The following is a 26,496-nucleotide window of genomic DNA, read 5'->3' as shown; positions in this document are numbered from 1 at the left end:
AATATATATTTTCGTGAGGGTGATTTTTGCATTCGGTGTTTGAAAAAAACACTTTTAGAAAGTAGGTATTTTCTTGCTCAGCCATCCAGTATGCCTCTGCTAGGTTTGTGTATTGCATGTCTGTCTTTGGAGTTGGCTGGGGAGGAGAAGTTGCTCCAGAGAACCTGATGAGTCCGGGCTCGGCTGAATAGGCCTGGTCTGCATTTGGAGTGGTGGGCTGAGTAGCACCTGCACCTGAATAGGGCTGTGCCTGCCTTCCACAATGATGCTCCCCCAGTGGTGTGTCTGGAGCCAGGGCTCACACTGACAATGGAGGTTGTTGTGCACTTGCCAAGTGCCCTACAGAACTGGTTTTGGCTAAGTAAGGCGCTCTCTGCCTTCAGCGAACAAAGGATTTTTATGTATAAAAAGAGGGGCCCAGACCTTTAGATCCATTCTGGGAAATCAAGAGGAACCTTTGCCAAGGAGAAGAGCTGGAGAAGCTGAGGAGGAATACTGCCACTGTGCTGTTTGCTGTCTGGGGTTGGCCTGCAGTGGCTACTTACTGCCAAGGAAAGGAGAAAAGGACTTTGCTGTATTCACTTGCTTGAGGAAAACCTACAAGGTCTTGAAACTGAGTTTGCCACCTGTTCTGAAGTCTCAGGGACACAAAGACTTCACCACTAGCTCCCCTGAACTCCCTTGCTGGGAGTTCTTACCTGCAAAGATGTGCCTGCGGTTGTTTTGGACCTCTAGAGACTGTTTTCCGCTGGGAGCTGGAAGAATCCACACCCTCACAGATCGTCGCATCGAGGCGCAAAGTTTGTCGCATCATTGGGGGACGCAGTAAGAAGCTGACGCATCACCTCCCCACGCAGTAAGAAACCAACGCATCACCTCCTCTCCGGTAAGGAACTGACGCATCACCTCCGCTGCGCAGCAGTAAGGAACCGACACATCACCTCCCCTGGAGCAGGAACCGACCCATCCCCTTCCCTGCAGCCTGTTTGTTTTTTTGTGTGACGCATCCCAGGTCCTCTGTGTGAAAAGTGTTGCATCTGCAATTTGCTTTGAACTGAACTATTTCTAACATCTGAAAGTCATATTTGTATTACTGTTTTGTGGATTTTTGTCATTTGGTCTTGTTTTGGTTTAGATAAAGATTAGTTTTCTATACTGGTGTGGTGTCCATTTGTAGTGTGCTCACTGTTTTACTGTATGTGTTCACAAATGCTTTAGACACTGTCTCTGAGATAAGTATTTCTGCTCGTGCCAAGCTCCCAAGGGGGTGAGCAGGGCTTATTTTAGAAGTGTATCCCCCTTACCCTGACAAGAAGCAAGGGTCCCGATTTGGACAAAGGTACCTACCTCTGCCAACTAGAGACCCCCATTTCTAACAGTATCTAGTTTCAAGAAAAAATATATAATGTGCACAATAAAAAAGGTACATATATTAGCAGTCCTTTTTTGCCGAAAAGATGGAGGTGACTAGGAAGTGGTACAGTAAATCATCTTGCCACTCTAGTGCCGCCTCTGCCTTCCTCATCATATACTACTGTATTTTGCTTTTGATGTCTTCTGTCTGTGCCAAAAAACAATGAAATGTAGATACTATGCAAACTGGTAGGCACTTTCTACAATTTGAGCAACGGAGAGGTGCATTGCCATTTTTGTTCTTCTGGATCCAACAGTTTATTAGAACTAGTATAAATGTTCTACTTTATCAGGAGTGGATGTCAAGAGAGTTTAGTTGACTATTGTAAGTGTTTTTAAATGGCAGATGTTTTTTGTTTCTATGTAAAATCTACTCTTTCATTAAAATGCAGTGCTTTCTTTATTGTAAATTGGGTTTGCCAAGAAACCTGTTTACTAATTTATCAAACACCTTCCTTCACCTTTGGTTGCAGGGAATGTATGTTTTTTTACACGCAGTAAAAGGAACACCATTTGAAACACCAGATCAAGGTAAAGCCAGGCTGCTGACTCACTGGGAACAACTAGACTATGGAGTGCAGTTCACATCTTCAAGAAAATTCTTTACAATCTCCCCAATAATATTGTAAGTGATTAACTAACAGGCATGTATTTGTTTGGAATTTGGTCTGCTGAATCAGTTTGTCATATTGGTTTATGGATGCAAGTTTTTCTCTTGATGCACGTGGGTGGAATCTCCATACTAACACGAAGAGTTGATGTTAATTATTTTTATGAGCCTTTTACAGTTTGTTTCCAAACCTAGAGCTTCTTCAAAAATGGGTGATAAAATATTTTTTCCTTTGTCAAAGTCTGAATAGCAAGCTCTTACTGTCCAAATAGTGTGCTATTGGCTGTAAACAAAGGATTTGAGACCCAACTCCCTTCCCATTGATTACTGCATTTTCTAGGTATGAAGGAATGCACTGGTTGATGCTGTACTCCGGATCTCATAGCACAAAACCACAAATCTTTTTTCAAATCCTTTCGGTAAAACCTTCTTTCTATGTCTGGTTTGCTTGGAGAAATATAAAAACAGCAGCTGTGATGTAGTAAGTTAATGCCTTTCACAATAAAATAAGTGTTCCTGGTCAAAGAACGATTGAGCCATAGAAAATGTGGTGTGGACTTAGTTCTTGGAAGCGACGGCTGGATGAGAGTTAAGATGCTTAGAAAAGCATGCACTGTAGCAACCTGAATGAACGTGAAAGGGTCATTGGGGTTGTATGATGTCATAGTAATACTCTTCATCCAGGCTGGCTTTCAAACTCCCAAGAGTCTCAAATAACTCCTTCTCCATTTGACTGTTCTTTTCACTTCCAACGTTTCTAAGATTCCCCTAATCTTGAATAATTATTGTTTTAACCCATCGGACATCTTAGGCTGTGCTCAAAGTTTATTTAAAAACATAAATAGAGTTGGAGGTGTCTTGGGTCCCTAAACCTGCAAATCTCATTTAGGCTATATGTTTACATGTCTGTTCCACACCAGTTGGGAATTGTTTTTCCTTCGATGGCAGATTTTTTTTCTTCTATTTTCTTTGACTTGGGAATTTCTTACCGCTGCAGCAATGTGGGGCTGTTCCTTCTTAATTCCAGATAGCTAATAGTCACGTTGTGTCACTCACATTTTGTTTGAGTGGAGCCCTTAGTTTGCTCTTTCTAACTTTGGAGTATTTCCAGCCATTTAGCATTACCTGGTGAAGGGGCTGCTATGTATGGAAGCTACAATAACTTAGGTCTCTTCCATTCCTTCCTCCTCTTACTGACTTTCGTTACTAGCAGGTTGGTTCTTGGCTAGTCCTGTGTTTGTTTTTTAACATCTATGCAGTTTACCCAACAGTTTTCTCCAAATCAAAAAAATATAAATGTCCCAGTTTTGCGGATATGCACTGTACTTGAAATGTTGCTTTTGCCCCCATTCCCGGCAAATCCTCTCTTTTAGTTATGCCTAACTTGTGGTGAAAAGTCATACAGTTTATTATCATCACATCTGCTGTGTTCTCTTACCTGCTGTCCAAGAAAGTTGGGATACACCTGATCTTGTCAATTGACTTGTCACAAAATGTCAAACGTTTGTGGCATATGCCACATTATGTATGTATGCATGCAAGAGTGGAATCACACATTACTTGATGATGGTGATATCCACTTGTAAACACACGGTACCCCAAAGGTTGTCTTGGTGCTGAAAAAAAGACCACCAAGAGATCCATTTACATATTTGCTCACCACATCACCCCAGTTCAGACATGGCCATATGCAAATCAGTCTGACCCTGTGCCTCATGGGAACAGTCCAGCCCGAACTGCCAAGCCATGCATTTCCTGAACCGGAATCAAGCATCCTAGGACCGGTTTCTGGCTATCAGCCGTCATCAGACAGGATAGATTGATTCCAGTGGCATGGAGAGCACGGGACTCGCGTCTGAGTATACCCGTCCCGCTCGGGGTGACAAATGCAAAAACAACAATTGATGGACGGAATGTTGCACAATGGCAAAACATTCACCCACAGTCACAGATCTGGGTCTAATCCATCGTTATTTTGCTCACCACACCACCCCAGTTCAGACATGGCCATATGCAAATCAGTCTGACCCTGTGCCTAATGGGAACAGTCCAGCCCGAACTGCCAAGCCATGTCTTTGCTCTGTCCCTATTTGAAAAGTCGATCGTCACATGATGGTTTGCATGTTTGCATTTATGCACACAAACTGTCTTTCATGTATTTAATATGCTTTTCTTGGCTATATTTGTTTCAAGATCAGTGTATTTTGAATGACTGGTTAGAAAACAGACTAATCAATGTTTGTCAAGCAGCTTGTGCTCAGTATTTTATGTTCATTTTAACACGTGGTGTACACTAAGCATACATTTTTTTTTAAATGGTCGACCAAGATCTGGTTATCTGTGAGCAAGGGCAACCGCCCAAAACGATTTGCAGCTCTGTAATTAATAAACTTACCTGTGCCTGATCCTTGGGATTTGTGTTGTCTCTGTTCGCCAACAAGGAAGTGCGGAGACGGCCTGCTTTGCTTCATATATATCTATCTATGTATATGAATAGAGAGTCACAGGCAGTGGGTAAGTGGCATAAGGTCTTTTATTTCTCACAAGCCTCCTCCGTTCAGACGCGTTTCAGACAACACGTGTCCTTGATCTCAAACATATACATAAATACATACTGTGGAAGAACCTGAAACCTATCTAGAGGTCTTGTCTGACCTTAAATTACCCCGTGCTACATGGATTACGTGATTCATCAGTTTGAGGGAACTACTGGGGAGGTTGGGGATGGAGGCATGTTGGTCTAACCCGGAAAGTATGGTCCGGATACAAGGGCAAAACTAAAAGAAATGTACTGGGAATTGATATCTGAAAAGGGACTGGCAAAATCTGAGAGTAGTTTGACAAATGATTTTTTTAATTTCAAAACTGCTCCTTACTTTGAGACTGGTATTGATGAAATTGTTCCCACCCAACACTCAAACTCTTTTTACACTTCCCTTGCAAGACTTTACCTATTAAATCGTCTTGTTTTAAGTGGCGCTGTAACGTTGCTTTTGAAGATCTTTGCCCTGCTTGGAAAGCTTGCCCGGAATCCATTGTTCACCTACTTTTCTTCTGCCCACATTACTCATCCTTGAGGAAAAAAATGGATATTCCCGCTATGTAGACTGGCAGGACTGGGTCACTATCTTGTGGTGATGAGAATCTTGTGTTCTGATACACGGAGTAATGGTTTTTGCCCTCTCAAGATTTTGGTATGCACTGTGGATCAGGCCTGGAAAATGTACAGTCTAGAGCACTGCAGTTACATTTTTTTAAAGTAGTTGTCTGCAATGTATTTTCTTTTTATGGTACTGTATTTTTCAACTACTTTAAAAAAAATTCTGATAGAGTTTTCATATATCTGATTTTACTCATCTGTGCTGTGTACATTTTTGGATCTTAGTGATCGAAATAAAGTTATATGATGATGATACAAATACATTCATCCTTCCTACTTCCTGTCTGTCGCCGGTAGGTATAGTATAGTACCATGGTTCCATAGGAAAAGTGTTTTTTGACTTGCCTATACCTTTGGTCCCGTTTGATTAATCTTCATAAAATGTTCCCTATAAAAAAGTGCTCAGATGATTCTTGTTGCATATGCAACGTGTTGGAGCAGTTCTTGAAGCATGGGATGAGAAAATTGAGGTTAAAAAAAAGGTGCTTTTGAAATGTTAATTCCCATAGAAGCTGTCAACACGGCTACAGCCTGTACCACTGGAGGCAATTACACCAAATTTGGAGGAAAGGTAGATGTTACGCAGATTGTGCTTTTTGTATTCGGTGCACATCTGTTCAGTAGTTCTTGAGAAATGTAAGTTGAAAAATATAGGGCTATCTGTGTTCAGGGAGAATCCGCTAACAAATCGCTACAATTCGTTAAGACACATGCCAACAACAATGCTGTAATTGTCTGTCCACAACCTGAACAGAAAGTTGTGACTGCCATTTTACCATTTGAGGAACGGTTCCCGGGGCTGAAAATTTGTGTGACAGCTGACGTAAGGGGACAGGGTGGTGGTTCTCTGACCTCCTTGTTTGAGAAGTAGGGGTGCTAGTGACACAAGTTGTGTGTCCAAAATAGTTATTTTAATGGCGCGTGATATTCGCGACCATCCCTGCGGCCCACCCCTGTACCATTGTGTGGTAGTCGAGGCCATTGTGGCCACATCGCAAATATTGGTGAACATATTTTTCAAAATCTGTATACACACTTGCTGGTCACAGTCCTAGATTCATGTACCTACTCGCATATCTACTCACACACCCACTCACATACCCACTCGGACACTCATGCACTCACTCTTAGCCACTCAGACTCCTGTGCGTACTAACATATCCACTCAGAGACTTGTGCGCCCACTCACAGATGCACTCCAAGACTCATGTGCCCACTCACATACCTATTCACCCAGTCACTCAACCACTCAGACTCACACACCGACTGACACTCACTCAGACCCACTCATACCCCCACTGACAGACATATGCTTCTAGTTACATACCCACTCGCACTTATGCACCCAGTTACAGACCCACTCAGAGACACTTATGTCCCCACTCATAGGTCCAGTCACAGCCTCTGACACACCCTCATACACCCATTAACATACCTACTCAGATACTCCTACACCCACTCATACCCAGAGACTTCTACACCCACTCACATACCCACTCAGACACTTATGCACCCAGTTACAGACCAACTCGGACTCATTCACCCACTCACGAACTCACTCTGAGACATAGAATTTCACTTAAAAAACAGAGGATGTTCTAGTTAAAATATAGAATTTGAAAAACCTTATAAATTCACTGAAGAAAACAAAGGTTACAGGGATGTTATAGTTAGGCTGACACTTCACTCATATAAAACCAGAGAAATACAGCTGTTCTGTATGACTCACACCCCGCAATGTGCTGCTTATCACTTCACATATAACATCATTAATTACATGTTCAGTGACATCACTGACGTCTCAAATGATATCACTGATGATCATCCACTAACCCTCTTGCACACCCACTCATATCCCATCTAACTTCTTGTACACCCAGCCACACAACCAATCACATACCCACACTAGTATTCGCGTACTCACTCACTCCCCATAGAGCGAGACACACACACTCATACAGCCACTCACACAACCATTCACTCCCCCATACAGCAACTCATGCAACCAATCAATCTTCGGTGTAGCCAGTCACATAGCCACACTCACCCATACCGCTACTCACACATCCACTTATGTATCTTCATTCACTCAAACACCCACTTACTTTTCCATCCAGTCTCTCAGCACAACCATTCACTCAGCCATACAAGTACTCACACACTCTGCAACTGCTTACATATCCATTCAAATGTTCATACTAGCACTTCCACTTCCGCTCACTCAGCCATTCACACACTCACTCTCCAATACAGCCACTCGCAAACCGATTCACTTAACCAAACTCACTCTAATATCCACTCACCCGTGCTGCCAATTACACACCCAGTCACTCATACAGCCACTCACCCATACAGTCACTACACAACCACTTACTCATCCATAGAGCCACTCACACTTCCACTCACTCACCCACACAGCTACTCACACACCCATACAGTTGCACATACCCATACACGCAAAGATATACAGTCGCATAATCTATCTTAGAAATAGTATCACTCAATAGTAGTGCACCTAGTAGACTAATTTAACTTTTGTAGTTAGTATATATGTTTAACAATCATAACTCTTAGAAAACACTTACACTCACTAGATGTCATCAGTGATGTCACTGCCCAAGTCATGAGTGATGTAATATGTGAGGTGATGAGCAGCGCATTGCGGGGGCGTGATGATAGTTAGCTCAGGTGACTATTAACTGCTGAAATGTCAGCTTAACTATAACACCCCCGTACCCTTCATTTTTTTCAGTTAATTTCTAAGGTTCTTTTAAATTCCATTTCCTAACTAGAACACCCTAGACCCTTTGGATTATTTCTGTGAATATATATATATGTATGTATGTATGTGAGTGTGTGTGTGTGTGTGTGTGTATATATATATATATATATATATATATATATATATATATATATATATATATATATATATATATATATATATATATATTCAATGAAAAAACCATCGGTTTTAGCCCATATATAGTTAGGGATTAGCATTTTCAAAACCTTATTTTACTCGCATAAAACCATTGAAATTCGCATATATAGTTAGATGCGCTAACTATATATCGCGCACCCGCAATCCACTGCTGATGATGTCACATATTACATCATTCATGACATGCTCGGTGACATCACTGATGACATCAATGTCATCAGTGATGTCACCGAGCATGTCATGAATGATGTAATATGTGACATCATCAGCAGTGGATTGCGGGTGCGCGATATATAGTTAGCGCATCTAACTATATATGCGAATTTCAATGGTTTTATGCGAGTAAAATAAGGTTTTGAAAATGCTAATCCCTAACTATATATGGGCTAAAACCTATGGTTTTTTCATTGAATTTCAATGGTTTTTTAATAACAAATATCAAAAGCTGTCAAATGTCAAGTACGTGATAGGTAAAAACATTTTCGTGTTTATGCACACTGATGTGCTTTGAACGCTGCCCCCCCCCCCTCTTTTCTCTTTGCAGATAGTGAAGGGTAGTTAACGCAGGCCTTTGCCCCCGTTGTAATCAGTCGTGCCTGCTTGTCTCTCCATTTGATTGATTGTTATCCAAGCATTTACTATTTTAGAATGTATTCTCTTTGGTTCATTCTCTATTTACTAACAAGCACAAAGCCGCAATACTCTGTTTAGTCTTTGCAGATAGTGAAAAATCGTGTTAAAAAAAAAATAATCGAGCAAAATCAGTAGGCCACTAATGGGATCTCTTTTTGACCTCGCTAAAATAGAAACATTAGGAAGAACCCTTCATGAGAAATGCGAAACTAGTGAGATGAACTGAGCTCCACACCATGATGGCTGCAAGACAGCTCGGCTCCGCCACCCACCCCGCCCAAAATAACGATAAACTCTATGCAAATATTATAAATATATACAACACACCAGCAAAGTAACAGGGTAAAACATTTTATTAAATAACTATTTACATAACTATTTTATACTTTTTGTTGCCTGATCCGGCTAGCTCAATCGATCGAGCATGAAACTCATGCATTCTGATAGCAAGCGTTGCTGCTGATGCTATGCAAACAAAAACTGGTTTTCAGTTTGTACATTCTTCAAGATTTTTCATCCAAGGCTGGTTGAGAGTTTGTAGAACGATGGCTTCAGATTTTCAACATACGGTGTGGTGGCGCGGACTGGGAGAGTGCGCTTGACTTCTGCCCCCTCCCCAAGTCGTGTTGCCTTGGTGTGGCCTAAGGTCGCCCCCGACATAGGCGGCCGGCTGAACTTTTTGCCTTTTGATGACTCTTCCATTCTGGACCTTATCCCACAATCCGTTTGACCTGAAGACACGCTGTAGTGGGGCGCCCCTTTACCATTTCAGTTGCCATTCCGCCCGCTTTTGCTACACTGTGCCTCTTCCGCCATTCAGCTGTTTACTGCCCGCTCTTGCGACTACAGCGTCTCGCTCACCATGTAGTTGAGTTGCTCCCGCTCTTGCGATGCAGCTATAGGCGGCTGCCACAGGACTCTCAAAATGGCGGCCGCCTCTTCAGATTTGGGCGTGGTCCACTAAAATGGCCATGGGACACCTTGGAACTCGGACGCTTGTCTGCTAGAGCTTGGGCCCCATTCTCGAAAGCGTCCACTGAGCCTTGAAGATTCTACAAAAGTCTTGGGGGCCCCCGACTCCCGCAGGCTTCTGGTGGGGAGCGGCTGCCATGATTGCTCGTGGAATGGCCACGACTGAGATACGAGATGGTGGTGCTCTCATGCTAACGCCAGCTTCAGTCTGAAACATCCAGAAACACTGTAGACTACCAATTCGATCAGTTCCAGTAGCGCCCCAACGTGACCCGGTAGGGAAGAACTTGCCCTCCCCTCTTTGACTGATGGTTCTTGTTGCCTGTCCCTTCTGTTGTCATTTAACAGAACTTTTTAGACTGCTGAAAGGGGTTGTGTTCCGACCGCTGGTTGGTGGAGACATTTTGACTATATTCTGGACCTACGTTGTCGCGTTATATGACACGCCGCGTTAGCGCACCCGGAAGTACTCCAGTGCGCGAAGCGCAGCTTCCCGGAAGGGATCCGGGGCGCGGCACGCAGCGCGTAACGTAAGCATAACAGGTCATGTGACTTGTTAATAAAACTTTTCATCGGTTCATTTTACTTTTGTTATTCTAATGATGAAAGGCTTGGTCATATGACCTAAAAATTACGCTTTTTATTGCTTTCGAACATTATTTTTTCTTAAACATATATGTTATAATGTTCCAGGCTAATGTATTTTCCCGGAAAATTTACAACTGTCCTGCAAGTAAAATATATTCGTTTTTCTAGCAAAAGGGCGTTTCTTCGTCCCATGACGGAGCCGTTGAGCAAAAGATGCTCGGCCTGCTGTCTTAGTCGCCGATATGCCAGAATATCAGATTCTTATCGATCACTTTATGTTGCAGGAGTAAAAAACACAACAGCCCTTGACCATTTATCTTTACTGCGTTCCTGCGTATTATACCTTTTATCCGTCATGTAATTGGACTGCTTTATTTCACTTGCCTTTTACTGATTCGAAAACAGTGACTAAAATTAAAAACTTTACCAATGTAAATACTACTACCATGTTTTGTTTTAAAAACCTTTATTGTGAAAATGTCAGTATACAAATACGGGCCTATAACCACGTGGGCTGGCCACGGAGCAAACTGGAATCGTATATGATGAGGAGACATTTACACTGTAGAGGAACGCAACGAGCGGGCCATTAGGTTGCAAGAACTAAGGTGTCTAACAGTTGCGGAATCGGTGGACGTACATTTTGTAATTAAAATACGACAGGGCCACTTACAATAAAATTATCTAGATATACATTTGCGGGCAAGTACCATGGGTGACGTTAATTCGAACTTTCAATAGTACAGTAATCAATAACACATCAGAACTTAATATCAATAGGGATGTCGAAATATTCAATCAATTCTCATTCCCGCCCGCCATGTGCTTCAAAACTGCATACGTATCTCGTGATATCAAGGTTGTGCAACCAGTACACAACAAGGAGGTACGAGTCCCATTTATACCGGTGCCATTTTGGGCGAGGCCGGGCAGGTCCAGGATATAGTCAAAATATCTCCACCAACCAGCGGTCGGACCAGAACCCCTTTCGGCAGTCAAAAAAGCTTCAGTTAAATGACAACAGAAGACATAGGCAACAAGACCAACATTCAAGGGGAGAGAGGCCAGTTTGCGCCACCTCCCCCCCCCCCCCCCCCCCCCCCCCCCTCCCCACGCCGACTTTCGGCACAGCATTGTAGGATGGCCACACCAGTGCAACTTGCTGGACACCACCTCGGTGCCATCCGGATCTCGGCGCGTTGTGCTGCCTTCGGCCTATTCGCACATCGGTCCGCTACTGACACCGCCTCACGTGCCAACGAATTTTCTACGCTTTTTATAGCAGCGCGTAACGTAAGCATAACAGGTCATGTGACTTCTTTATAAAACTTTTCATTGGTTCATTTTACTTTTGGTTTCCTAATGATGGAAGGCTTGATCATATGACCTAAAAATATCACTTTTCATTGGATTAAAAAAAAAATTTTCCCAAACGATGAAAGCCCCACCTTGTTTCTAGATGTTTCAGACTAAAGCTGGCGTCAGCCTGAGAGCACCACCATCTCGTGGCTCAGTCGTGGTCATTCCGCGAGCAATCATGGCAGCCGCTCCCCACCGGAAGCCTGCAGGAGTCGGGAGCCCCCAAGACTTTTGTAAAATCTTCAAGGCTCAGGGGACGTCCGAGTTCCAAGGTGTCCCAGGGCCATGTTAGTGGACCAGGCCCAAATCCGAAGAGCCGTCCGCCATTTTAAGAGTCCTGTGGCAGCCGCCTATCGCTGCACTGAATGGCGGATGAGGCACAGTGTAGCAAAAGCGGGCGGAATGGCAACTGAAACGGTAAAGGGGCGCCCCAGTACAGCCAACGAGCCTCCACCTGGGGAGACCCGTTCACGCCGCTCCATCCCCACCGACCACCCCCGCCGTTTTTCGGAGCAGCATTGTAGAATGCCAAAACCAGTGCGACAACTTACTGGACATCACCTGGGTGCCATCCACAACTCAGCGCGTTCTGCTGCCTTGGGACTATTCGCACAACAGACCGCTACTGACGAGGCCTCCCCGCGCACCCCCCCGGGACGCCCCACGCCGTTTTTCAGAGCTGCATTGTAGGATACCAAAAACCAGTGCGGCACCCAGGTAACATCACCTGGGTGCCCTCCAGAACTCAGCACGTTGTGCTGCCTTGGGACTATTCGCACAAAACACAGCTACTGACCATTGTTGCTTCTTTTTTCAAAAAAATGTTTAAATGTATTTACTGTTTTTGTTGCGTTCTATATATTTAAAAGTTATTAAAGTGTTATAATCCTACTTTGTTGGAGTACTATATATTTATAATGTGACACATAATTGTAAAAACTTTGATGTACAAAGAGGCATCCCTGGAATCTTCCGCTTCAGGCTCGGTCCCACACACCCTCACAGTGAGAATCCCCTCCCCAAGCACAATACAGGATGGTTATCAGATAGTAGGAACGCGTGTGGTGTGACAGATCTACTGTAACTCCTTTGAAGAGGGGTGATTCTCTACAGCTGGGGCCATAAACTACATCTGCAGGGCTAGGTGATAGCCTGGGACTGGCCTGAACAATCGGACACAGAGGAAGAAGAGTGTCAGAGGGTGCGGTAGTGAATAGGGTGAAAGGGTGGTGTCGGGCGGGCACAGGGTGTGATTCTCAGGGAAGAGCAGCGCACATGGGAGGAGGTTTCTGGCCCATGCATGAGAGAGAGCGGGGGTGACCAGTGCGTGGAGGAGATGCTTGCGAGGGTGAGGAGCCATGCTGAGGATCGGCGGCGTGCAGAGAGTGGGTCTGGTCAAGGCATCTAAAATGGCTGCCGTGCTCAACAAAAGTGTGGCATTGCAAAAAAGACAAGATGGCGCAGACAATGTTTATCAATAAGGATTAATTTATAACAATTATTTAAAACAAAATATTTACTCGCAGTGACAAAATGGCGGTCAACACTTCCTGATTTCCATCGAATCGAACGTTAACAGACGTCACGCAACAAAAAAAAAACGCTCACGCACAGCCGCTGGAAGACATGTATCAACATATATGAGCCTCCTCAGCCACCCTCAGAAAACAAAAGGGGTCAGGATACGTCTCCCGTACCCCCTTATACCTAGTAATTTAATGAAATCGAAACACAAAATGGCGAATTCACGTTTCGCTACCAGTTTGAGAACAGAGAAGCGCTTCTACCTCGAAAAATCAAATTTTTATTATTTGCCCCACGGGACCCTTTAATAACCCCAACATCATTCCTAGGGGGTCAAGAGAGGTCTACCTAGCCCCCTTTCATTAAATTCCCCCTTCGTTTTTCTCCTCCTCTTGTCTCTCGATCCTACCGACAGACAAGATGGCGGCCGCACCGGACTGTTTAGAATGTTGACAGACACCGGAGAGCCAATCAGCTTCGCTACGCAAAGCTCCGTTACGCGAAAAGTACGTGATCTGGGACGCTGTCACAGATATACCTGTTTTTTAAACGTTAATTTCTCAAAATCCACTGGAGCACATATATTGAGACCCAGCAAAAGCACATCGGGCTAACAGTCCCTATAATTTTGCCAAGTTTCGTGCAAATCCATTCAGCCGTTAATTTGCGAACCGAGAAGCGCTTCTACCGTGAAAAATCAAATTTTTTAAATTTTCCCCACGGGACCCTTTAATAACCCCAACATCATTCCTAGGGGGTCAAGAGGGGTCTACCTTGCCCCCTTTCATTAAATTCCCCCTTCGTTTTTCACCTCTTCTTGTCTCTCTATCCCACCGAGAGACAAGATGGCGGCCGCTCCGGACTGTTTAGAATGTTGACAGACACCGGAGAGCCAATCAGCATCGCTTCGCAAAGCTCCGTGACGCGAAGAGTACGCGATCTGGAGCGCTATCTGGGACGCTGTCACAGAGATATACATTTTTTAAAACGTTAATTTCTCAAAATCCACTGGAGCACATATATTGAGACCCAGCAAAGGCACATCGGGCTAACAGTCCCTACAATTTTGCCAAGTTTCGTGCAAATCCATTCAGCCGTTCGAGCTAAAAGTGAGGCCAAACGCCCTATGGAAATTAACATGGGAAAAACGCGTTTTGGGACCCCCCTTTTTTCTCGGCCCCCCCTTGACGAACCCCCCCCTCCCAAATTTTCAGGGGCTGCTCAGAAACAAAATGTGCCATTTTCCTGAAAATTTCAGCCGATTCCGTCCACAAACGCCAAAGTTATTAGGCATAGAATTTTCAAAAGTCCCATAGAGAAAAAATCCTAACTATATATACCTACTGGCGATAGCCAGTAGGTAATATATATATATATCAAAAACACTCCTGACCGCTTACGAAGCGGCAATGCAGCAGGCGCGGACCTCTTCTCTGCCAAGTAAATTAGCGAAAAGCTAAGATGCCATCACACCGCCTTTACAGAGTGGAATATTTTATTAAACAAAAAAAGTGTAGAGCTGATGCTCTTCCCTGACGCGTTTCGCTCCTTCAAAGGACGCGCCCACAGCAAATGAAACAATAAATAGTGTAAAGCAAGCTCAATCGCCCTTAAAAATAAGATAAAGTGCATAATGACATCGATTGACATGATCTAAATTGCATGTTTCAAATACCCCATGTGTATATAAATATTGTAAGCAATTGATGAAAACCCAACCAATTAAAGCATAGTGCTTAAGCTCAAAGATGTTGATCAATTATTCACTTTGTTTGGGCCAAAATTAAGTCAAACCCCACAAACTATGGATCACACAAAGACAACTCGACAAATCCATGCATAGTGCATGAGTATCTAAACAAGTGGTTGAAATACAATGTTTAAGAATTAATATGTTGAAATCCCCCCCAAGAGATCAATCCAATGTGAACAAAAGAAATCATTTTTACAAAAATGTTTAAATTCATTCAGGAATTACCAACAAACAGATGATAAAAATTTCAACCCAGTTACAATAAAGTTGTGTCTACCTCAGAGTAATATACTGCAAACAATATCAAACATGATTCACAGATTGACAACCGAATAAAAGAAAAGTGCTCTTAGTAATTTGAGTGAAAAAACTAAAAATCAAAACCACGAATTCTATTTATCTGTTGAGGCTGAAGCACAGTAATAGAAAATCATCAACGTTCATAATAGACAACAGTCAAATTCATAACTTTTCTACTCATGAGTTACTTATTTGCTATGAGTAAACCTATTCAAAAACTCAAAGATGTAAATTCAGATCAATTTTACAAAAAATTATGTAATTCATCAGTGGCATTTAGGTCATTAGGTGCCATCGAATAGAAGGATGAAGTAGGTCTCCTTCTGTCTTAGGAGTTTCTCCCTGTCTCCTCCCCGTCCGGGGGTTTGAGATAGACCCTAGAAGCGTGTATTGCAACTCTTTCAATCTGTTATGAACAGCCTTAAAGTGGCGAGCCACCGGGTAGTTACTGTCTGAATTTATAATTGCCCGTATATGTTTTAAAATACGTTGATTGGCCGGTAACTTGGTGCTGCGAATGTAAGAAAGATTGCAAGTACACTTGAGTTGGTAGATGACCTAGTCACTCCTACAAGTCAGATATTCAGAAATTGGGATGGATTTATCATTAATTGCTGACTTGTAATGGGTCCCATTAACTGCAAAAGTGCACGCACGGCAAGACGTGCATTTGAAAAAGCCAGTTTTTGCCAACCAGGTGCGTTTAGGTGTCAATTCTGGTTGGGCATGGTCTAGAGCATCCTTCATGGAGGGAGCTCTCCTAAAGGTGATAGCCGGTTTATTAGGTAGAATAGGACCCAGGATGACATCCGTCAAAATGATAGGCCATTCGGAGTTAATAATACGTCTCCGTTTGCGTTGTTGAGAGCAAAAGGTGGTGATGAGACGTACTACCTTGGTATCATTTTCCTCAGTTATGGTCATCGGTTTGGGAGTCAATAAATCATCCGTCGAAAGTAAGGATACTTTCGAGAGGGCGCGTTGCAGAAGATCTGTGCTGTAACCGCGCTCTTGAAATCTTAAGGTGGATTCTTTAAGGCATTGATCTGTTGACAGAATCACTACAAATCCTCTTGATTCGGACAAACTCGCCGAAGGGTATACTGTTAATTGTGTGAATGGGATGAGCACTGCGGGCATGCAAGATTGCATTGCCCGCCGTTGTTTTTCTGTGAAGTTTGGTGTGGAGCTTGCCCTGTTTGATATACATCTGAACATCCAGAAACTCAGCCGAGTCTGTTGAGATGGTGGCAGTGAATTTCAGATTGCGATTGCGATTGTAAATATTGATTTCATTAACAAATTGTTGAGCCTCCGCTTGTGTCCCTTTCCAAATAATACAGTTGTCGTCGATGAAGCGCCAATAATGGGCAAGATGTGGAAGCCAATGGCCATGGGTTTTGCCCAGCACGTGCTCCTCCCACCAGCCAACATGTAAACATGAATAGCTGGGGGAGAAGCACGAACCCATGGCAACGCCTCTCTCTTGATGGAAAAATTCATTCTCAAATTGGAAATAGTTGTTGGTCAAGCAGATGTTCATCATTTCAACTAGCATGATATTGTGATTACGCAGAATGGCATTGCGGGAATCTAAATAATATTTGGCTGCCTCCAAACCTTCCACATGGTTAATGCTAGTATATAATGATTCAATGTCCATCACCAAAAAACAGAATTCAGAACACCAATTAACATGTTTGATTTTAACCAAAAAGTCTGTAGTGTCTTTGAGATAGGAAGGGAGTGAAATCATATGAGGTTGGAGAAAATAATCAATATACTTAGAGAGATTTTCATTCATACTACCACATGCCGAAATAATAGGACGACCAGGGACAGGGGTGATACATTTGTGCACTTTGGGAAGAAGGTAAAAAACAGGAGTGATCGGATGTAGAACGCTGAGAAATTTAGCCTCTTCTTTAGTGATGAGGCTTTGTCTTTGCCACTGATTGATCTTTTTTCTAGTGATTTCATTGCTCTTTAACATGGCAAACTTAGTCGTCGTGGTGTAACACGAAGGATCATCCAATTGTCTTTGGGCTTCTTTGATGTAATCCACTTTTGCCCATAACACTGTGTTACCACCCTTGTCAGCGTTTTTGACAATTATTGATTGATCACTTTGAATTTTTTTCATCAATTGCCAGTACTGTTCGTTGTTATGGTTATATTGTTTCTTTTTTCCCTAAGTAGTTCTGTTCAATTGTTTTAGTTCTAATATAACTCGGTCACTAAAGACGTCAACCGCGTCCTTCGGCATGAGAGGTAGAAAAGTTGATTTACTTCGGAATGGACTAGGAGCTGGTTTATTAACAGGGATCACTTGACTTACAGTGGGTGTGTCGTCGTCGTTGTTATATATATATATATATATATATATATATATATATATTGAAGCTACCTCGATTTGCACCTACTTCGCACACTCAAAGGATGGGTGCTCCCGCGGGTGGTGCCTTCCGCAGTAAATTGAAGCTCTAACTTGCCTCGTGTTCTCTCAAGAGCGGGTTCAGTTTTATTTCAAAACCCACAGCGACCAGACGCGTTTCGTCGTTTTGCCTTTGTCGATGGTAAAGTGGGCGTCTGAGGCAGCCATTTTTATTTTACATACACACGTGGTGTTCGACATAGAAAGAGGGCAAAACTGCAAAAAGTATGAGCGCCATCTTGGCATGGTCATATACAGTCATTTACAGCCGGCTACCCGCGGTGGCATCATTACAGACGAACAAAACATTGCAGTTCATCCTGATTCGTAAACATTATATGAAATCATCACAATGTTACAATACGTTGCAATAGCACCCTGGATGGGCTTATGACCAATTTCTCCTCTCCCCAGTATTTGTCCTTCAATCTCGCCCTGAATGGGCCCTGTCTTTCCATAATTCATTTGTGTCTCTAATTATAGATATGCCCACATATAAATACAAACATTACATAATTACATTCCTTAACTGTTTCAGTTTTAATTTCATTATCTTAACATTGATCAGCATACAGCCATGATCCGTATTACCCTTGTGGACCTATTGACGTGGTTGGAGATATATATATATATATATCCTCTTTCTTCACTTTTTTTTCATTTATCCCCCTTACAATTAGATTCAGACTCTTATATTATCGCTGAGACTGTAGATGAAAAGCGCAAGGTAAACAACTCACAAGTTATACATATTTCAATCACAGGTTGTGGGTAGCACACTAGACAAATATTACTATTGCTCCATTCACATGATCATGTTCAAGGAAAACTCAAGATCAGAGAGCAATTATGTTTGGCTGCCCAGCATGAATGAATGAATGGGCAAATTATAAAGCGCGAACAAATGCCCAAAGGCATCAAGGCACTAAGCATCAGCTTGTCATTTTCACCATGCTTTCACACTAGTTCAAATTCTGCCTTTCATGAACAAATCGCAGATCTGTCATGGTACATTGTTTCACCATCTCTGCTAAGTGACACTTCGGGGGACCCGTAGGGCATTGAAGCACTGACCCAACAAGGACCATCCGCCCTATGATGAAGCATGACATCCCCAGGGATGTGTGACGGCAACAAGAGCCACTCTTGTTTACCATCCCTTATAAATTCCTTCAGCATCTAGCAGTTCCTTCCCCTTTTGTCTTGACACTCCTAGTGCCTCTGTAGGTCTCTGCCTGCGTAGGCGGCGAGATCTTATGTTTTTCAGTGTGGGGCTTGAACCCGCCCCTCTTCTCCATTGGCTGGCTTCCTAAACGTAGGCCAGCCATTGGAGGAGAGAGGCGTCTGTCCATTTAAGCCCCTTGTTTTTGGGATTGAGGGGCATGTTTTGTAAGGTTCTTTCTCTCTTCTTTCCATTGGCTGGCATTTTACTTTCCAGCCAATGGGAAGAGGAGAGAACAAAAAACACGCCCCTCAATCCCGAAAATTACGTGCTTTTCTCCGAGGCATTTCTGCTTGACCTCAAAGAAACATGGTGGTGTTTCCATGTTCATTGCGTGGGAGCTGGTGAGTGATCGGAGGACGGGGCCTGGTTGCCCCCAGTCCTCCCCCGCCGTACTTCTGCTCTTTCTGGAGTCTGCTCAGCTCCGCTTGCCTCGCCCCCCCCCCCCCCCCCTTTCCCTCTGCCCGCAGCCCTCTTCCATCCCGCTCTCGCCTCCCCCTTTCCCTCTGCCCGCAGCCCTCCTCCGTCCCGCTCTCTCCTCCCCCTTCCCACTGCCCGCAGCCCTCTTCTGTTCCGCTCTCGCCTCCTCCTCCCCCCCCCCCTTCCCTCTGCCCGCAGCCCTCCTCCATCCTAGGGCATAGAGGCCCATGACGCCAAAAGGTGTTCTACTGCTTTTTGGGACACGTGCCCCACAGAGGGCTGTACAATTATCGGGAGAGAGGGGGTCATTCTAAATTCCGCACATAGGCAAAGATATTCGAACCTATATGCACAGACATAACGGATTATATGCATACTCAGAAATAGCTTTATCTACGTAAATGTATATATTGTGCCTTATGCACACATTAGCACTGTCAAACACACCAAACGAAATGCAGGTAGATTCAGGAAGTCGAAGTGACAACTTATTGAAATGGGAGGTTGGACGCCGAGTATGCACGTGTTGTCTTTGGGGTGTATTGTAAGACCTGATTGTGTCAGTACCCGCCTTGGTCACCCTGTAGTACAGTTTGATGATATCTTTTTTACATTCGATGTCCATTGTTGAAATGTTGAACTCTAGCCGAATCTGTGTGAGCCTAGTTGAGTAGGCAAGATTAAATATTTTTCTGTAGGCCATTCTGTGCATCGCTCCAGTTTTTCGGTGAGTTGACCCGGGAAGACGAGGTGGCCGTAGCTCAGTGTGGGAATCCATTTGGTTTGCATGACCACTCGGATACCCTCTGCAGAATGACTTTGGAGCTTGTGATTTAATGGCATAGCCCGTATGTGGCCGCCTTTGCTTCGAGTGCCTTGGCCTGCAAATTCAGCTTTCCCGTTGTTGATGAATTGTATTCCCAAGTAATTGTATTTGTTGGTCAAGGTGATCCTTAGCGGTCCAGGGTACCATTCCAGCAGGTTCTTTTTAGATTTATGACCGAAGACCAGGACCTTCGTTTTTGTGGCATTGGCGTAGAGTTTCCATATTGTACAGTTGTAATGCTTCTAGTGCTCTTTTCATGTAAATTCTGGTGTGATCCAGTAGTACCAGGTCATACGCGTATTGTATGATGGAGAGTCTAAGATGGCCTAAAGATGTTGACTGTTAAAAGCACCTCACCCAGGTCCGCAGTGCATATGTTGAACAAGGGGGGGAGCAATCACACAACCCTGTTTTAGCCGTTTGCTGGTATAGATCTTGGCCGTCACATGAGTCTGCGAGAGCTTGGTGCGTACCCATGTGGAACGTTATGATGGTTGCCAAAAGCTTACTCGGAATGCCCCACTTTGCAAGTTTGGCCCAGAGAATGTTGCGGTTAATGCCATTCCAGGCTGCACTGTAATCAACAAAGCAGGCATAGAGTAGTGGAGAGGCGACCTCTGTGGCTGGCTGCCAGGCATGACAGGGCGAGGGTGTTGTCCATCGTGGATGAGTTAAGCCGGAATTATGTCTGGTATTGAGGTATAAAATGATTTTTATTTATCCAGGCCTCTAGTTCTTTCAGGAGCACTTTTGTAAATGCTTTTCGTTCGTGTCTGCTGCGTCAATTGGACGGCATACTAAGCAGAAAAGTATTAATGTATTACAGAATGCAGTAAAAAAGATAAAAATAAAATGTTAAAAAGGGCTTGCTGATGGGATGGGCGCAGTCCCCACCGTGGCGTTCTGACAAACAAGCCGCTAGTGGCAGAATGATCACCTTGATCCAATTTCATCCTCTGTTTTTCTACAGTGGTCAGTAGTACAGACTGAAGTATCCAGTGACCTGGAACTAGGTCTTATAGTATCAAGATAAGAGTTGGATTCAAAATAGGAGGTTAGTTAACCATTCGTAAATTTTCCTAAGAGTTTAGAAGGGAAAGGATTTAGAGAGAGCACACAGAAATTCGATAGCTTAGAGGCATCCGCTATAGCCTTTTCCAATAATAGAACAACCAAGGCCTTCTTTCGAGAGTTAGAAGCATTACATAGATTTAAACTTTGGTTTGAAGCGTAATCTGCCTCTTCCGGAACAATCACTGCTTCTCAGAGTGTACAGCATGTTTCTCCAGAAGGGCCTCCGGTGTTTTAAACCTCCTTACCCTAAGGGATACAGGTTTCAAACCAATGTTCAGTGTTCTGCTGCATTCTTGCTAGACAAGTTCATCCTGAGTTTATGGTTCCTAAGCAGATTTCTTGACTGTTTCAGGGAAATGTGAGAGTTCAGTGGGCTAATAAATTGGTTTTTAAAAACCCATGTAACTCGTTAGCAGGTGAACTGACCAACCATGACCTAGGTTAATAGACCTAGAATAATGCTTATAATGGAGAGCCTCCTCCCCTCATATGTTTCCACCGAGTTGGTGTGCAGAAGGTGGACGGTAACCCCAGAGTAGCCTGTCTTGTTTTACTCCTCACTTGAATGTTTGCCTCTGCAGTTTTATGTTACATCGCATTAGATAAAATAAAACTGTATTCTTTTTTCTCTGACTGCCCGTTCGCTCTGTTGCAAATCAAGGTAAGTAGGGTTAGTGGTAATTTCGAACCTGGCCGTTCCTTATCATCTCCCATTCTCTTAAAGTCATTGGAAGGTCATGTTTTCTGCAATTGTCTGTTTTTAATACTCCAGGTGGATATGGGTCATTACATATTTGTATAATATCCAAATAAGATACATGCAAATGTGGCTGGATTTTGTAGTAAACCCCTCTTTTTGCATGATCACACCCATTTTATTGGACTGATGCTGCTCTGTTTTTTGCCTCTGTGCACTGGATCTCTGCTGACCAGGCCCCAGTGCATATGTTGTGACCCATAAAACATTTTGAAATTGGCTGTACTCCTAGTTGGCATATTTAATTTGCATATAAATCCTTAATATATGGTACAACGTATACTCAAGGACACATTCTTCTACTACTAAAGTGTCAATGCAAAACAGGACTTCAGGCCTGGCTGCGCAGGTTTAAACTGCAAATTCGACAGGGAATGAGTAATGCTTGATAGCAGGTTGAAATAATCTAATCTATTCTGGTCTTGCCAGATAAAAAGGTAATTCTTGGACTCTTCAAAATATTTATCACAAGTCCAATTCATTGGTTAAGTCATAGTTGTGCTAAATATTTTACAAAAGATACTTTTAAAAAGTCACCTTTTACCTTCCTAAAGCCTCTAGAATCCCATTTGCATGAGCGTCCAGCTAATGCAGTGTGAACAGGCTCCCAGATTGCTCAGGAGCTTAATTCATAAGACACCTATCCTGTCGCTGGCAGATGTAGGGTACACCTGAGCCTGCCTCCTTCTTGTCTTCCAAGACAGCCAATCTTGTGTCCCCGTGACTTATGAGCTGCCCCCCAGAACCTGTTTTGAGTGACCACAGAATAGCGGTTGCTTATTTTCCTGGCCATACCTCGGATGGACATAGGAGCTATGCACAAGGGAGGAAAGATTCTGAAATGTTGGATTTAGGTAGAGAAGGGCACTTTTATATTGTTTGCAGTTGGGCACACAGGAACTGCTGGAAAGATGGGTTGGTTTACCCTTGCAAACCTTTTCACTGTTGGTTAGGAAGGGGCCAGAAGTCTCCCTTCTGGGATAAATGGGGCACCCATGGGTACCTCTTTCATGACACTGCTGGACCTGTGGAAGACAAAATATAAATTGCACTTTCTGTTGATACCTGTGAGGAGAAGCCCTAAGGCTGGACCGTCTCCCACTTGTACCTAGGACAACCAGGTGACTCCAAGTGTCAATTGGCTGACCACCTTCTAACATAGGGGAACAGCAAAGCTGCAAGAAGCCACCTTTCCTGAAGAGCCCAGCTGACCAGTTTCAACTGAACCTGCACTGGACCATCTGCTGGAGTGAGTCCTGATCCACCAAGTGCTGTTTCTGAGGCCCAGGAACCTTAGGCTGGTATTGGAGTATACTCTTCCTGCCCAAACTTAAAAGCTGAGTCTTTTAAAGTTTTTGAAGATTTTTTCCTGGAAAGCTGACAGTCTGGGGCCAACCGGCTTGGACCAACCTGATCTGCTGAAGGTGCACTGCAAGCGGGCTGACTGCTTCTGCTGCATTCTTCTCTGTAGCAGCCTACCGTTATTGTCAACAGGCCTGACTCAGAGAGGCATTCAATAACGTTGATCTCTCTTGGGCTACAGCCTGCATGCAGCCTTGCCCCATCGAGGAAATAATCACTTTCTGGGCATAAATTCTAGACTTTTCCTGCTCAGAGCGTCTCCTACTATTTAAGAAAATGTCTAAATCCAAAAGTAACTCTTTGGCCAGACCACCCAGGCCCTTGTATCCGACCGCAATCTAATACGTTCTATCTTAAAACGTACCATTGTCCCTGTCTGGTGCGATCAGTTTCCACGGTTGGCGCTTTAATCTTTTTGGCCCTATTTTATTTAAAACCTTAAAAATTCATATCTCATGTTCCCCCCCACCCTATTACAGTTTTGGTGTCCTTTTGTTCATTAAAATGTCGATTTCCACGAATCGGAGAGCGATTTTTTTTATTGTGTTGTGTATTCAACTTTTTAAACTGTTTTGGTACTCCTACACATTTTGTTAAGTTAAGCCTGTTTGTTCTAGGTCATAGCTACCAGGGAATAGCGCTCCTGTTTATATTACTGAAACCTTTATTGGACCTAACCAGACTAGTTCTATTATTATTTGTGATGGACTATCATCTACCCCAACTGGTAATCCAGTGAGTGTCTCATAGATATAATCACATAGTCTGTGGTTATCCTGAAAATCTGGCATACGTCAAACAACCTGGGATAATCTTTGTATACCTCTATCAGGAACACTTTCACTGTGATTTAGAACTCAATTCGTTAAAATAGTTTTTTATATAATATTTTATATCGTATTTGTATAAGCAGACCTGTGCATATTTTACCTATAGACTGTTTTTCACTCATGTTTAGAAAAAAGTTAATCTATTTATGTGTTTGATTCCTCAGATATTTTTTGGCAAGCTTCTACACGAAGTATGATCCAACTCACTGCTTCATAAACACTGCTTCCCTCTTCAGTGTGCTGATCCCCAAGCTACCACAACTACACGGTGTCCGGATTTTTGGCATTAACAAATATTGAACACGGAAAACTGAAGTGTTTTGACCAAGTATATACTTCGGCTCTGGGCTTTTCCGCTCCAGAGGAATAGGTAGCCTGCTGTGTTGTTTACCTATTGATGACAGTGAAGTTTTTACAGTAAAGATATGAGTGCTTCGTCTTAGTATGCTGTTGTAAAGCACACAGACTTTTATAAGACGATGGCTTCCGAATACAAAGAGTGGCAGATTTGTGAGGAGTGGTTCTGTTGAGTAACTGGGCAGGCCCAGCTCTGATTTCAGATAAACGGCACGAAAGCCAGATTTGACAAGGCAGCCAGACAAGGAAAGCTTGGTTAATCTGTGTCGGCTAGAAAAAATAAATCTGTGACATAAGCATACACGTTGTGTGACTAGAATAGCCTTTCGATTTCTGTAGAAGTCTGGTAGTGTGCAGCATGCACCGATTATGTGCACTAGCCAGATTATATTTTATTTTAGAAGTATGTTCTTTTGCTGGTTCAAAGACTTTCTATCTGCAAAATATTGTCGGCTCTGTCATTTTCTTTGTTAGCCAGTCATTTGCACGGACTAAAATGGAAGTGTTCCATCAGCAGTGATTAAATGCGAAAGACCTTCTAAGTCCATGCATATGTGGAAAAGTGGTCTTTAGAGCAAGTAAGTATGTTCGATGATATCATGTGCTGATGGTTCTTAATTTAATTGTGCTATTTTTTGTAGTTTTTATTGTTTTTTGGTTGTAAAATTGCAACTGTAATTTTGAGAATCCATTAAGATTCTTAAACAGTTGTAATGGGAACATCGTCCTGTACGCTGGCATTATGAAAAAGCTATGAGCTGTTTCTAGTTGTTGATTAGTCGTCTTTGTGTTTAAGGGAACAAAGTTGGCCTGTTGGAGGGTGGAGGGGAGGAAGAATTCAATTTCTGGCACGAAAATATAATCGGCAGCTTCAACAACCAGAAAAAAGTTGTGGCTGATAAAATAAAAAGGGATTGGTCAGACATTAATTGGCAGCCAATGTTTTCTAAATGATGAGCTCATGAAGGAGCGTTGGCTATTCTTTGCCACGTCTGTCAGCGCACAGGTCATGAAGTCGCTATACCATATGCAGAGACTAAGTAATAAACAGTTCTCTAGTTTTAGGGTGACATTTTTTTCCGATCCAGATTTGGGTTTTTATAAGCGGTTGAAGTGGCGTTAGGGGGCATGATATGGACATATGACTGAGTGATACGTTCCTTTAGAAGTTTTAACTGCGTTTTGAGAAAACCTTTCTGATTTACCGGACCCCGCCTGACTTTTTCTAGAAAGAAAAAAGATTATTACACATGTAAAATCACAGCAGCCTTGAAAAAGCTTGTGATGGGGCAAAGTTCCAGTGACAATGTAGAACTTGTCATACCAGATTATTTGATCAGTAAGTAGCACTAAAATCAAGTAGCTTTCTTTCCGTGACAAGGGTGGCATTGGCACAGAAATTATTGTTTCAAACATTGTGAATTTCACATGCGTAGAACCGGGACAGAAAGTTTTTTGCATAGTTTCAATAATTGTTCAATTTAACCAGTGTGAATTTTGTCAGATCTTTCTGTTGACAATTCAGCATAAATACATTTTTCCCAGTGAGATGTTCGATTTACAAAATAAATTAATGTGCCCCAAAACGGATTGCGTCTTTATTTTATTCCAAGAGTGGAGTGAGTGGGAGTAAAAACCAACCTATGTAAAATGTAAAAAAAATAAAAAGGATGTTGCATGTACCCAAAACAACACCTACCACTCCATTTGCATTCACTTTAAGAATACGTTCTGAAAGTGCTTACAGTTTAACCTTTTAAAATAGTGCTAACTTCTGAAAGTATGTCAAACTAACCCTTGCTATTTTGATAACTTATCGTTTCGCTAATTTTCAAAGTATGAAAATTATGCATATTTCTATTTTTCTACCCGAGTTGTCCTCTTTGTAGATTTGTTTTGTAAATATGTATAAAACGAAATAAAAATATGATAAAAGCACTGTAAATGTAATTATTTTACCA

At 42.9% G+C, this 26,496-nt stretch overlaps 1 protein-coding gene across 1 annotated transcript in view; it reads left to right on the top strand.

Annotated features, from left to right (window-relative positions):
* ORMDL1 (ORMDL sphingolipid biosynthesis regulator 1) overlaps positions 1 to 26,121 on the top strand; it is a 69,592-nt gene extending 43,471 nt beyond the window's left edge. Inside the window, exons 3-4 of the mRNA XM_086955367.1 lie at positions 1,887 to 2,038; positions 24,343 to 26,121. Coding sequence (XP_086811493.1) covers positions 1,887 to 2,038; positions 24,343 to 24,478 — 288 coding nt within the window. The 3' untranslated portion in view covers positions 24,479 to 26,121. The remainder of the gene's footprint in view (positions 1 to 1,886; positions 2,039 to 24,342) is intronic.
* Positions 26,122 to 26,496: the final 375 nt, after the last annotated feature.

Source organism: Lissotriton vulgaris, chromosome 2_1, assembly GCF_964263255.1.
Source record: "Lissotriton vulgaris chromosome 2_1, aLisVul1.2, whole genome shotgun sequence".
NCBI classification, from domain to species: domain Eukaryota; kingdom Metazoa; phylum Chordata; class Amphibia; order Caudata; family Salamandridae; genus Lissotriton; species Lissotriton vulgaris.
Note: the sequence above shows the minus strand (reverse complement) of the source record. Positions and strands in the feature narration are given on the sequence as shown.